The sequence below is a fragment of the Eriocheir sinensis genome, chromosome 57, assembly GCF_024679095.1.
Source record: "Eriocheir sinensis breed Jianghai 21 chromosome 57, ASM2467909v1, whole genome shotgun sequence".
Lineage (NCBI taxonomy): Eukaryota > Metazoa > Arthropoda > Malacostraca > Decapoda > Varunidae > Eriocheir > Eriocheir sinensis.
The window spans coordinates 1,387,728-1,400,245 of NC_066565.1; the positions used below are offsets into that span (position 1 = coordinate 1,387,728).

General features: G+C 45.6%; 2 protein-coding genes across 2 annotated transcripts in view; one reads left to right on the forward strand and one right to left on the reverse strand.

The window, feature by feature from the left end:
• LOC126984460 (NADH dehydrogenase [ubiquinone] 1 alpha subcomplex assembly factor 3-like) overlaps window positions 1-2,998 on the forward strand; it is a 12,355-nt gene extending 9,357 nt beyond the window's left edge. The window contains exons 6-7 of the mRNA XM_050838160.1: window positions 258-346; window positions 875-2,998. Coding sequence (XP_050694117.1) covers window positions 258-346; window positions 875-1,042 — 257 coding nt within the window. The 3' untranslated portion in view covers window positions 1,043-2,998. The remainder of the gene's footprint in view (window positions 1-257; window positions 347-874) is intronic.
• Window positions 2,999-5,173: 2,175 nt separating this feature from the next.
• Window positions 5,174-11,804, reverse strand: LOC126984458 (estradiol 17-beta-dehydrogenase 11-like). Its single transcript, XM_050838158.1, has 8 exons — window positions 11,616-11,804; window positions 10,731-10,886; window positions 9,817-9,906; window positions 9,159-9,398; window positions 8,522-8,651; window positions 7,254-7,371; window positions 6,164-6,289; window positions 5,174-5,594 (listed from the first exon to the last, which is right to left on the reverse strand). The coding sequence occupies exons 2-8, from the start codon at window positions 10,881-10,883 to the stop codon at window positions 5,528-5,530; spliced, it is 924 nt and encodes a 307-aa protein (XP_050694115.1). The 5' UTR covers window positions 10,884-10,886; window positions 11,616-11,804; the 3' UTR covers window positions 5,174-5,527.
• Window positions 11,805-12,518: the final 714 nt, after the last annotated feature.

A 12,518-nucleotide genomic window follows, 5' to 3' on the forward strand; every position in this document is an offset into this window, starting at 1 on the left:
AGATGGTGTGTGTGTGTTAGGAGTGTAGAGAGGAAACAAAATTAACCATCTATTATCTCTCTCTCTCTCTCTCTCTCTCTCTCTCTGTGTGTAGATAGGAAACGAAATTGAACATCTATTATTTCCTTCTCTCTCTCTCTCTCTCTCTCTCTCTGTAGATAGGAAACGAAATTAAACATCTATTATTTCCTTCTCTCTCTCTCTCTCTCTCTCTCTCTCTCTCTCTCTCTCTCTCTCTCTCTCTCTCTCGTCCACAGATATCCTGGTCCTGGGCATCGGCGACAAAGGGACCCCCGTCAACACCAGTATCATCCGCTTCATGAAACAGAAGGGCATCACTTTGGAGGTACAGAGAGATGCTGTCACCCTGTCTGTCTGTTGCACGCATGACCTCACCTCACCTGACCTGACCTGACCTGACCTGACCTGCTCTTGTCTACTTCTTGTTCTGAATTGTCTCTGTGTCGTCACTGTGTCATATCTCTCTCTCTCTCTCTCTCCATTCTGTTCCTCTCTGTTTCCCTCCCTCCTTCCTCTTTTCTCTCTGTCTCACTCACTCAGATTCTGCCTCCCTTCTCTCTCTCACACTCTCCCTCTCTCCCTCAAATCCTGCCTCTCCCTTCTCTCTCCCTCAAATCCTGCCTCCCTTCTCTCTCACACCCTCCCTCAGATATTCCCTCTCCCTCAAATCCTGCCTCTCCCTTCTCTCACACCCTCCCTCTCCCTCTCTCCCTTAGATTCTGCCTCTCCCTTCTCTCACACCCTCCCTCCCTTAGATTCTGCCTCTCCCTTCTCTCACACCCTCCCTTTCCCTCTCTCCCTTAGATTCTGCCTCTCCCTTCTCTCACACCCTCCCTCTCCCTCTCTCCCTCAGATCCTACCCACCGAGAGCGCTTGTTCCACCTTCAACTTTCTCAACATGGAGGGCAGGTATGTAGCAGCTGCCCTCATACCCCCAGAGGCCCTCAGGCACACCCATGACGACTTGATGGCCGCCCAGCGCTCCTCCAACACCCTCTTCACCGACCGCTCCGAAGACTAGGGGCTGGGGGTTGTAGCGGGTGTGATTGTAGAGAAATATGTGTATGTGTCTTTTGGTAGTGGGTGTAAGGGTGGAAAATTTGTATATAGAATGGGTGTGAGAGTAGAGAAATGATATAGAAGAGGAGGAGGAGGAGGAGAGGGATGATAGAAGGAGGTAAGGAGGAAGAAGAGGAGGAGGAGAGAAGAGGGAAGATTGAAGGAGATAAGGAGGAAGGAAGGAGAAGATTAAAGGAAGGAGAAGAAGAGGAGGAGGAAACAATCTCTTCTTCTGTCTCAGTCTTCTCTCTTCTCTTCCTCCTCCTCCTCCTCCTCTGAAATCACTCTTATTTATTTATATTATTAGTTCTTATTTATAATGGGAAGCGAACAAGACAAATTAATATAAGTGTACAGATGCCATAAGTAATAGTGGTTTAGTAGTTCCGGGAGAATCTGGCGGGCGGGAGGTGGCGGCTTTGGGATCAGCCCCGCCACACACACTCAGTACTTCTCACCTCCTCTCATGTGTCAGTTATTTACTACCTTTAAATGAAGTTAATTAAATAACTGGATAAGCCAATAAGGTCATGCTGTGTTAAGATTGTTTAGTTTTTAGGATAATAACAGAGATTTTGTGTAAATACCAGGATACTTGACAACGCTGTATTCCAACGTTGTCAAGTGTCCTAGTATTTGTAGTGCGGCGACGGCCTGATGAACGAGCCTCCCATAACCCACTTAGCCAGCAGGGTACCTCTTTGGCCGACCCGGTAAGGAGTGGCTCTCCCGTCACGCTGGTCGCGGGTTCAATCCCAGGCAGCCGGGGAATACCCTCACTTTGTCTTGATTAATTTCTCGTGTTATTTCGATGCACGCAGAGGCCGTGTTGAGAAATAGGAAGGATTTAGAAAAGAAGCTCGTCGGGGCATTACGTATTTACACAAAATATGTTATTATCCTAAAAACTAAACAATCTGAATACTATATGACCTTATTGGATTATTCAATTATTTAATTAACTTCATTTAAAGGTAGTAAATAACTGACATATGAGAGGAAGAGGGAGGTGTTGAGAGAGTGTGGCAGGCCTCAGGGCGGTGCTGACCTTGGCTGACCCCCAAGCCGCCAGATTCTCATGGAAATACTAGAGTTGTAGTATATTTCTTCTCTCATTCACTAAAATTCTGTCTCTGTTCCATGCATGACCTGGTGTGACCTGCCCAAACCCACTTCTTGTTCTGAAAGGTCACTCACTCTCTCTCCTTCAGTAATATTTATATAGGGAAATTGAAACCACTAACACATTTTTATTTATTTTTATTAGTAGTAGAAGTAATTTTGTTCATGTATTGCCGACTTAACATCTAGATAACAATAACAAGTTGGTTTTTCTAACAATAACAAGTTGGTTTTTCTTAAGCCTAAAAACTGTTGCTTGTAAAATAGCTCTGATGTAAAAAATTGTAAATATATCTATGTGGAGGGATTTGATAACTATTGCAAGGTTTGTCTTACTATACCAACCAAACACACACACACAGTTAGATATAAGCCTCTCTCTCATTCACACAGATAGATATAGGTCTCTCTCTCTCTCTCTCTCTCTCTCTCTCTCTCTCTCTCTCTCTCAGCTCACAGGCCTCACAGATGTCACCCCACAGTATGTTGACAACCCCCACAGACACATGCCCCCAACAGATACACATATGTCTCTCTCTCACACACACACACACTCAGTATTCAATCTATATTCTGTAAAATTAACCTCAAACCTAAATTTTAAAACACTTCCAGGCTCACACATGCATTTGACGAGGCTTTAGTAGAGGTTGTGTTGGTATGTCCATGGGTAGTGTTATGAGCCTGGTGATAGTGTGACAAGGCTTTGATAGAGAGCTGGTTTTGTATGTCCATGGGTAGTGTTATGAGCCTGGTGATAGTGTGACAAGGCTTTGATAGAGAGCTGGTGTTAGTATGTCCATGGGTAGTGTTATGAGCCTAGTGTTAGTGTGACAAGGCTTTGATAGAGAGCTGGTGTTTGTATGTCCATGGGTAGTGTTATGAGCCTGGTGATAGTGTGACAAGGCTTTGATAGAGAGCTGGTGTTTGTATGTCCATGGGTAGTGTTTTGAGCCTAGCAATAGTACAGGAAATCCCCGATATACGAAAGCTCGATGTACGAAAATTCGGATATACGAAAGTGAAAAATATAGGACAATTTTCGGTTCACGAAAGACATGCTTCGCATATACGAAAAGTACGACAGTTTCCGCGCCCACTGTTTCGTACCCGATGTCTATATCGGTCGCCACACCGTCAACAGCCTCACGCACACTGCAGTGATTAGGCAGCAAGTGTCCATGTCCAGTCCTCCACTTCAACGCTCATCACTTAGCGTTGCCAGTTTGTGAACCCCTTGTCACTCGAACAGTGTTGCCAAATTAGCGGTTTTCCGCTAAATCTAGAGGTTTTGTTTGAAATCTAGCGGAAAAATCTTAAAATTGACAGGAGTAACTGGCGGATTTTAACTCAATCTAGCGGCAAGTTTTATGGTTTCACCTATAATCTGGCGGATTTTTCATGCCATCCTAGCGGATGTGTAAATTTTGAGTTGGCAACACTGGACTCGAATCAGAAACACATCCCAGCCAGCGTGAGGAACCGTGAGGGGGATGTCGGGGTAGGGGGGGGGCTTGGAGTGGTGCGGTGGAGTACATTTTTGCACGTTTTTCGGGCACGAAACTCGAAAAAGGCCTTTAAAAGCGTGGGAAGTAAACATTGGCAATGTTAAGTGATGAGTTGTAGTGACGAGTTAGAGGGGATTGTCCTAACATATGTAATGCATTTCTATAACAGTAAAGGAACAGGAAATGGTAATTGTTTTTAATTATTTATGAGCCTTGCGTTTCATTGTATTGTGAGTAGTAAATTGCTTTTAAGCATAGTTATATTTAACTTTTTTTTTTTTTTTTTTTTTTTTTGCTGGCGCTGGTCCCTAACCCCCCTATTTATTAACAATCCTATGGGGGAAATGGCTTCGATATACGAAAAATCGATAAACGAAAGGTTTTTTCAGTCCCTAACCCTTTCGTATATAGGGGATTTCCTGTATGTCCATGGGTAGTGTTATGAGCCTGGTGATAGTCTGACCCTTCCTCTGCACAATGAACGTCAAAATCACTCATAAGAACACAACTAACGTCCCTTGTGGCCTTGGAAAAAAGGTTATCATGTGAGCCTAATGTATTCGAGCATACCAACATGTGGTTACTGTATGATTCAACCCTGTATATAGATCTATTAAGGGGGTATTCAGGCTTTAACTTATGTAGCGTGTAAAGACTGGGTCAGCGCACGCCACCGAGTCTGTCTCACAAAAGTATATTGATTGAAAATTTGACGGGGAATTCAATTTTGGTCTCGGATTTCCTCTGCGGGTTATAGTTTCGGAATTATTCAAGGAGCTATTCCGAGAGCTATTTAACTGGGACTTTTTCAGTATGTAAAAGTTTGTGAATAAATAACTTGAATATGAATTTAAATCTTTCTCTTTTGACATTGAAATTACTGAAGGCACTGCTGTAAAACCTCTCTCTCTCTCTCACACATATACATACACACACGCACACAGGCACATAGTAAGGCACCTAAGATTACGCACATAACCCCACACGAACCTTTCCCGAGCTTAACGAATATAGTCTTATGCGCACACAGACGCGCACATATTCTTAAAACGTACATGGAATTAGAGAGATTATTAGGAATGTTTTGTTTCTGCTAAATTATCACAAGAATTAATGTATCACTGAATAAATTAATGCTAAAAATAATAATAATAATAGTAATAATAATAATCTAATAGAGAGAATGGACATAGAGAAAAAGAAGGAGAAAGATATAGAATAGGAGAGAATGGAGAAGAAGAGGAGGAGGAGGATAGAAGGAAACAAAGGAGAGAGAGAGAGAGAGAGAGAGAGAAAGAAGAGGAGGAGGAGAAATGGAGAAAAAAGGAAGAATTGAGAGAGAGAAAGAGAGACAATAGGAAAAAAAGAAGATACAAAGATGAGAAAGAGAGAGAAGGAGGAGGAGAAAGAAGAAGAGAAAATAAGTTCAGAAAAAGATTAAAAAAAAACACAACCTTATCATCACAACCTTGTATAACGTGTGTGCGTGCGTGTGTGTGTGTGTGCGTGTGTGTGTGTGTGTGTGTGTGTGCGTGTGTGTGTGTGTGTGTCTGATACATGCTCCTCCTCCTCCTCCTCTTCCTATCTTCTTCCTTCCTCTTTCTTTACCTTCTTGTCCTCCTCCTCCTCTTCTTCTTCCTCTCTTCTCTCTTCCTTCTATCCTCCTCCTCCTGCTATTTTTTTCCTTCCTTTCTCTTCTTCCTCTTTCTTTACCTTCTTGTCCTCCTCCTCCTCCTCTTCTTCCTCTCTTCCTTGTTATTCTTCTCCTTCTCTCCGATCTTCTCTCTTTTCTTCTTCTTCTTCTTCTTCTTCTTCTTCTAGTCCTCATCAACTCCAGTGTCCATGAAGTCCAGGAATGCCTTGCGGACCTCCCTTGGCATGGCGCTGTAAAGAGAGAGGAATGAAGGAAGGAAGGAAGGAAGGGAGGGAATGTGGAAGGAAGGAAGGGAGGGAATGTGGAAGGAAAGAAGGAAGGAAAGAAAGGAAGGGAGGGAAGAAATGAAGGAAGGATGGGAGGGAATGTGGAAGGAAAGAAGGAAGGAAAGAAAGGAAGGAAGGGAGGGAATGTGGAATGAAGGAAGGAATAGGTGAATGAATGAATAACCAAATGAAGGAAGGAGGTAGAGGAGGAAAGATTGATAAATGGAGGAATTGAAGGAAAGAAGAATTGGAGGGAGGGAAGAATGGAGGGAGATTTGAGAGGGGGAAAAAAAATAAACTGTCTCTTTCTCTCCCTCTCCCTAAAACTACCACCCCTTCCTCTCTCTTCCCTCCTCCTCCTCCTCCTCCTCCCAGTACCAGTTCCCCTCTCTCCCCTCTCCAAAAACTGTCCCCCCTTCCTCTCTCTCCCCTCTCCCTGTACAAGTCCCCCTCTCTCCCCTCTCCAAAAACTGTCCCCCCTTTCCTCTCTCTCCCTAACCTCCTCCCCTTCTCCCCCTACCCCCAACACTTACTTAACAACCCAGTGTCCGTAGTAGTCTCTGGGGGGTATGCAGATCACCTCCTCACCCCTGCGCACCCCCTCGATGATATGGGCGGCGCACTGACTGGGGGATGTGACAGGATTGAGTGACGGGAACCTGTGGAGTGGAAAATAGTTTCTTTAGTGAATGCTGGAGAGGTAGAAAAGTAAGCCCCCACTCCCTCATTGCCTCCCTTTCCTCCACTGTGTCCATACAACTCTGAAGGGGAGGCGGTGGCTGAGTGGTCAGTAGGCAGGTGTGGTTAGCCCGTGGACCTGGGTTTGAGTCCCACTGATGCACATGGATAATTTTCAACCACCTTGGCCTCCCTTGTGGTCTTGGAAGAACAGAGAAGTGAGGAAATAAGGGAAAGAAAAGAAGCCAGTTTGTGTCTCTCCTTTTCATCTCTCTTTTATTTTCCTGCTTATTGATTTATTTCCTTCACCTTCCTTCCTTTCTTCCTTCCTTCCTTCCCTTCTCCCTTCCTTTTTCTTTCTTTCTTTCCTTCCTTCCTTCCTTCCCTTCTTCCTTCCTTCCTTTTTCTTTCTTTCTTTCTTTCTCTTCCTCCCTTCTTCCTTCCTTACATCCTTCCTTCCTCCCCTTTTTCCTTCCTTCTCTTCCTTACTCTCATTTCTCACTCATTCCTCATTTCCCATTCCTTCATTCATCATTCATTTCTTTATTCATTGTTTCCTTCCGTGTGTGTCAAGGTCACCCACACGCACCGTTGCCAGGTCATTGTACTCAGAGCATAGTGTTTACCTGTTTCTGACGCCTAACTATTGCCAAGAAACATCAGAATCTAACTCTCTTAACGATAAATATAAATCGGTTTCGTTATCGGAGCCCAGAAGACAATTTGGGGGTAGGAAGTTGGGAGGCAAAAACAGTGGTCGTGATTTGCAGTCTAGGAGAAATCTGTTGAAATATAGGATTTTTTCAAGACCAGAGAAAATTAGAGATAAAAAGATATAGAGATAAAAACAGCCATGAATTCAAAGCAAAAAAAACTAAATAAAAACAGATATATATGGAAACATGACAACAGGGGCCAAACAAAAACACACAAACACACACACACCTGATACGGGGTCGCTGTGCCAGGCCCGTGTCCACCACAAACGGATAAACGCAAGTGAACTGGATGTTAGGGTGACGGCCAGCGTACCTCAACTCCTCCGTCAGCCCCTCCATCAGACCTGCCGAGGGAGGGAGAGAGATTGAGATAGAGAAAGGAGGGAGAGGTGAGAGAAAGGAGAAGGGAGGGATTAGAGGAGGAAAGATGGGAGAGAAGGAGAGAGGAGACATGAGAGAGAATGGAAGGAAGGGGGATGAGAGAGAGAGAGAGAGAGATTGAGATAGAGAAAGGAGGGAGAGGTGAGAGGAGGAAAGATGGGAGAGAAGGGAGGAGGGGGAAGGCATGAGAGAGAATGGAAGATTATACAGAATGGAAGGAAGGGAGAGAGACAGAGAGAGAGAGAACAGGAATGAGAGAACGGAGAGAAAGAAAGAAAGAGAGAGAGGGAGAGAGGGAGAGAGAGAGATAGAAGAGAAGAAGAAGGGAAGAAGGAAGAGGAGAAGAAGATAGGAAGAGAGAGTGTAAGATGAGAGGAGGAAGAGGAAGAAAAAAAAATGAAAAACACAAATTAAAAACAAAAAAATATATATCAGAACTCAGACGGAAGGGATATTTTTTTGTCTCATATCTTTTTAAAACCCTAAACTGTTCCTCCTCCTTTCTGCTATAAAACAAACACATAAACAAACATTAAAAGCAACAGGCGAATGGACTGAATCAGCTCACCTCGGACACCACTTTTTTACAGTAGCGGAAACAGTTCAGGGCAAAAAACGGAAACAATACTAATGAAAAATAAAAATCCCGCTACTCAATGGGCTTAATATAGAGGCGGCCCAGTGCATTAAAAACAACAGGTGAATGGACTGAATCCCCTCACCTCGGACGGCACTTTTTTACAGTAGCGGAAACAGTTCAGGGCAAAAAACGGAAACAATACTAATGAAAAATAAAAATCCCGCTACTCAATGGGCTTAATATAGAGGCTGCGCAGTGCATTAAAAACAACAGGGGAATGGACTGAATCATCTCACCTCAGACGGCACTTTTTTACAGTAGCGGAAACTGTTCAGGGGAAAAAAACGGAAACAATAATAATAAAAAATCCCGCTACTCAATGGGCTTAATATAGAGGCGGCCCAGTGCATTAAAAACAACAGGGGAATGGACCGAATCAGCTCACCTCGGACGGCACTCTTTTACAGTAGCGGAAACAGTTTAGGGGTCATAGAAAACGGAAACAATAATGAAAAAAAGAAAAATCCGCTCACCTCGCACGGCAAACTTTGAGGCACAGTACGGGGCAATATTGGACGATGCGACGAGACCAGCGATGGAGGACAGGGCAACCACACGCCCCCGCCCGGCCGCCAGGAAGCTCGGTAACCACTCCTGCAGGGTCTGAAGAGGAGGAGGTAATTATGAGAGAGAGAGAATTAGTTTAGGGAAGAAAATGGAGATGGTACAGGGAAGACTAAAGGAAAGAAGGGAGAGGTTTATACAGAGAAGAGGAGAGACAGAGAGAAAGAATGCGAGAGAAAACGTAAAGAATTAGAGTTTAGGGAAGAAAATGGAGATGATAGAGGGAAGACTAATGGAAAGAAAGATGAGATTTATACAGAGAAAAAGAATGATTAGAGAGAGAGAGAGAGAATCAGACTTACAGAGGTAGAAAAGACTGAATTATTTTTTGTATACAATGAAATAATGAAAAAAAAGACAAAAATTGATATACATAGAACATTTAAAGTCCGCTAATCTGAACTCTCTCTCTCTCTCTCTCTCTCTCATTCTCTCTCCCTCCTTCCTTCTTCCTCTCCCTCCCTCCTCCTCCTCCTCTCCCTCCTTCCTTCTTCCTCTCCCTCCCTCCCTCCCTCCCTCTCTCTCTCCTCTCCCTTCCTCGCTTACCCAGAACTGCGCAAACACATTGACCCTAAACACATCCATGATCTCGTCCGCCGTGTGTCTGAGGAAGGGTTTGCACGGCATGACCCCGGCGTTGTTGACCAGGATCGTGACCTCGCCGACCTCCTCCCTGATCCTCTTGGAGACGGCTTTTACGTCGTCCCTGTTGGCAACGTCGCATCGGAACGCCCACGCTGCCCCGCCCTCCTTAAGGATCTCCTCGGCTGTGCTCTTGTTGGTACCCTGGGGAGGAGGAGGAGGAGGAAGAGGGTCAGAAGAAGGAGGAGGAGGAGGAGGAAGGAATGTATTTGGGATAGGTATTATGAGAGAGAAAGGAAAAAGAAGATATATAGAAAGAGCAGAAGAGAAAAAGAAGATTAGGAGAGGAAGAGAAAGAGGAGGAGGAGGAGGAGGGGGAAGGATTGCATAAGGATTAGATTTATAAGAGAAGGGAAGGAAAGAAATGAGAAGAAAAATATTGAGAGAGGAAAGAAAAGAGGAGGAGGAGAAGGAGGAATGGAGAAAGGATTGCATGGAGATTAAAATATATAGGGCTTACTCTTTTCCTTTCCTTCTTTATTTATTTCTATTTTCCTCATTTCACTCTTTGCACACACACACACACACACACACACACACACACACACACACACTCACTTACCTCATTGATATCCAGACACACCACACGGCTGCCAAGTCTCGCAAACTGAAGACTTAGCTCCTTCCCGATGCCATGCCCGGCGCCCGTCACCTGCAAGGGAAGGGAAGGTAAGGATGGGTGGGAAGCGAGGGAAGGGAAGGGAAGGAAGGGAAGGGAGGGAAGGAAGGGAAGGGAAGGGAAGGGAAGGAAGGGAAGGAAAGGGAAGGAAAGGGAAGGAAAGGAAGAAAGGGAAGGAAGGGAAGGGAAGGAAGGAAGGGAAGGGAATGGAAGGGAAGGAAGGGAAGGGAGCTGTTGACTACTGGCAGACTTATGGAACCAGAAGGAGGGAGAGAGAGAGAGAGAGAGATGAGAAGAGGAAGAGGAGGAAGAGGAGAATGTGTGAGGGAGAGAAAGGGGAGGAAGAGGAGGGAATGAAGAAGAGATGGAGGGGGAATGGGAGGCAATGGAGAGAGAGAGAGAGAGAGAGAGAGAGAGAGAGAGAGAGAGAGAGAGAGAGAGAGAGAGAGAGAGAGAGAGAGAGAGAGAGAGGAATGGGAGGGAGAGAAAACAGAGGAACGGAGGAAGAAGTAACGGAGAGAAAGAGGAAAGGAAGGAAGGAGAGAGAGAGAGAGAGAGAGAGAGAGAGAGAGAGAGAGAGAGAGAGAGAGAGAGAGAGAGAGAGAGAGAGAGAGAGAGAGAGAGAGAGAGAGAGACGGAAAGGAATGGGAGGGAGAGAAAACAGAGGAATGGAGGAAGAAGTAACGGGGAGAGAGAGAGAGAGAGAGAGAGAGAGAGAGAGAGAGAGAGAGAGAGAGAGAGAGAGAGAGAGAGAGAGAGAGAAAAAAAAAAGTTGTCCATAACCTACTAACTCTGAGTGCAAATATTCATCACACACACACACACACACACACACACACACACACACACACACATACCAGCACAATCTCGCCAGCCATGGATGCCAGGTGCGGGGGTCTGATGTGCCGCCAGAGTGCCGCCAGGGTAAGCACGAAGGCACGGAAGAGCAGGTGCACGAAATCGCACACCAGCAACACATACTGGTAGACCACCATTAGCCCGCTGATCATGGTCTGGGGGAGCGGGAGGAAGGGGGGGAGGGGGTTGTTAGGTTAGGTTAGTGTTTGGTTGTGTGTCTGGCAGGGAAAGTCACACACACACACACACACACACACACACACACACACACACACACACACACACACACACACACACCTCTTTATCCTCCCTGTGTTTGCATGACCTCAAAACAAACACTGATAAAACACACACACACACACACACACACACACCTCTTAGCCTCCCTGTTCTTGCATGAGCTCAAAACAAACACTGATAAAACACACACACACACACACACACACACACACACACACACACACACCTCTTATCCTCCCTGTGTTTGCATGAGCTCAAAACAAACACTGATAAAACACACACACACACACACACACCTCTTATCCTCCCTGTGTTTGCATGACCTCAAAACAAACATTGATAAAACACACACACACCTCTTATCCTCCCTGTGTTTGCATGACCTCAAAACAAACACTGATAAAACACACACATACACACACATACACCTCTTATCCTCCCTGTGTTTGCGTGACCTCAAAACAAACATTGATAAAACACACACACACACACCTCTTAGCCTCCCTGTTCTTGCATGAGCTCAAAACAAACACTGATAACACACACACTTGACAAACACACAAATAAACAAACAAACACACACAAGCGATGACGAGTCCAATACGTGATCGGGTCGTGTGTTCAACAGGTCGCCAGCCTCTCACCTCTTATTTAAGCGTACAAGGACGATCTGAGGGTGTTTTTCGGCGGCCACAAGGAAGCTTCACCCTTATCAGCCTTATCAGATGCGTCACCCTTGTCCCGGCGGCCTAAAAAAGGGTGATAAGGGAGAAAAATTGACCCTTTGTTGACCCTTCCTCCTCCACGCCGCCGCTGCTGCCCTCTTGGTCTTGATCTTGATGTCACAGGTGGACAGGTATGGGCGGTTTTTGGTCTTGGTCTGGTCGATGGTTGATGATGCTACGGGCTGCTCGATGTTTATTCATTTTACACTGAAGGAAACAGCTCAAGGGAAAGAAAAAACAAGAGAATAATGATGAAAAAAAGACTTGTCACTTTCTATAGAGCCGAGAGGAGTGTCCAAGAGAGGTCAATTTTGGGAGGAAGGAGGAAACTATACCTTTGCAACAACGCTTATTACGTGTTTTCAGGCGTTATTTGCAATTAATCAGTCAGTGGGGGCATACATCCGGGGCGCGTTATCACACCCACCCCACGACTCCCCATGCAGGCCTTCCCACCCTGACGAGCACCTCCCGGCAGGATCCATCGACTTGCTCAAGGCATGAACTCCGTGGGCGTCCCCTTGGCCTCCTCCACCCAGGGTTGTCGCTCACACAGACAATACCCCGGTGAGCAGGGTCGCCCTCTGGTCATCGTGCCACGTGCCCGTATAGCCGGAGCTGGCGTTGAGGGACTATGCAGGTAATATACAACTTACGTGGAGTCAGTCTCACGCAGTAGCCGCCGGTTTGACACAAAGTCATTCCAGCGATATCCCGGGACTCTGCGTAGACACTACCAAAGGCATCACCCCGCTTATCAAAGTCCCCATTTAGCGTCCATGCCTCACACCCACAGAGTGAGACAAAGTATAGCAAGGTATG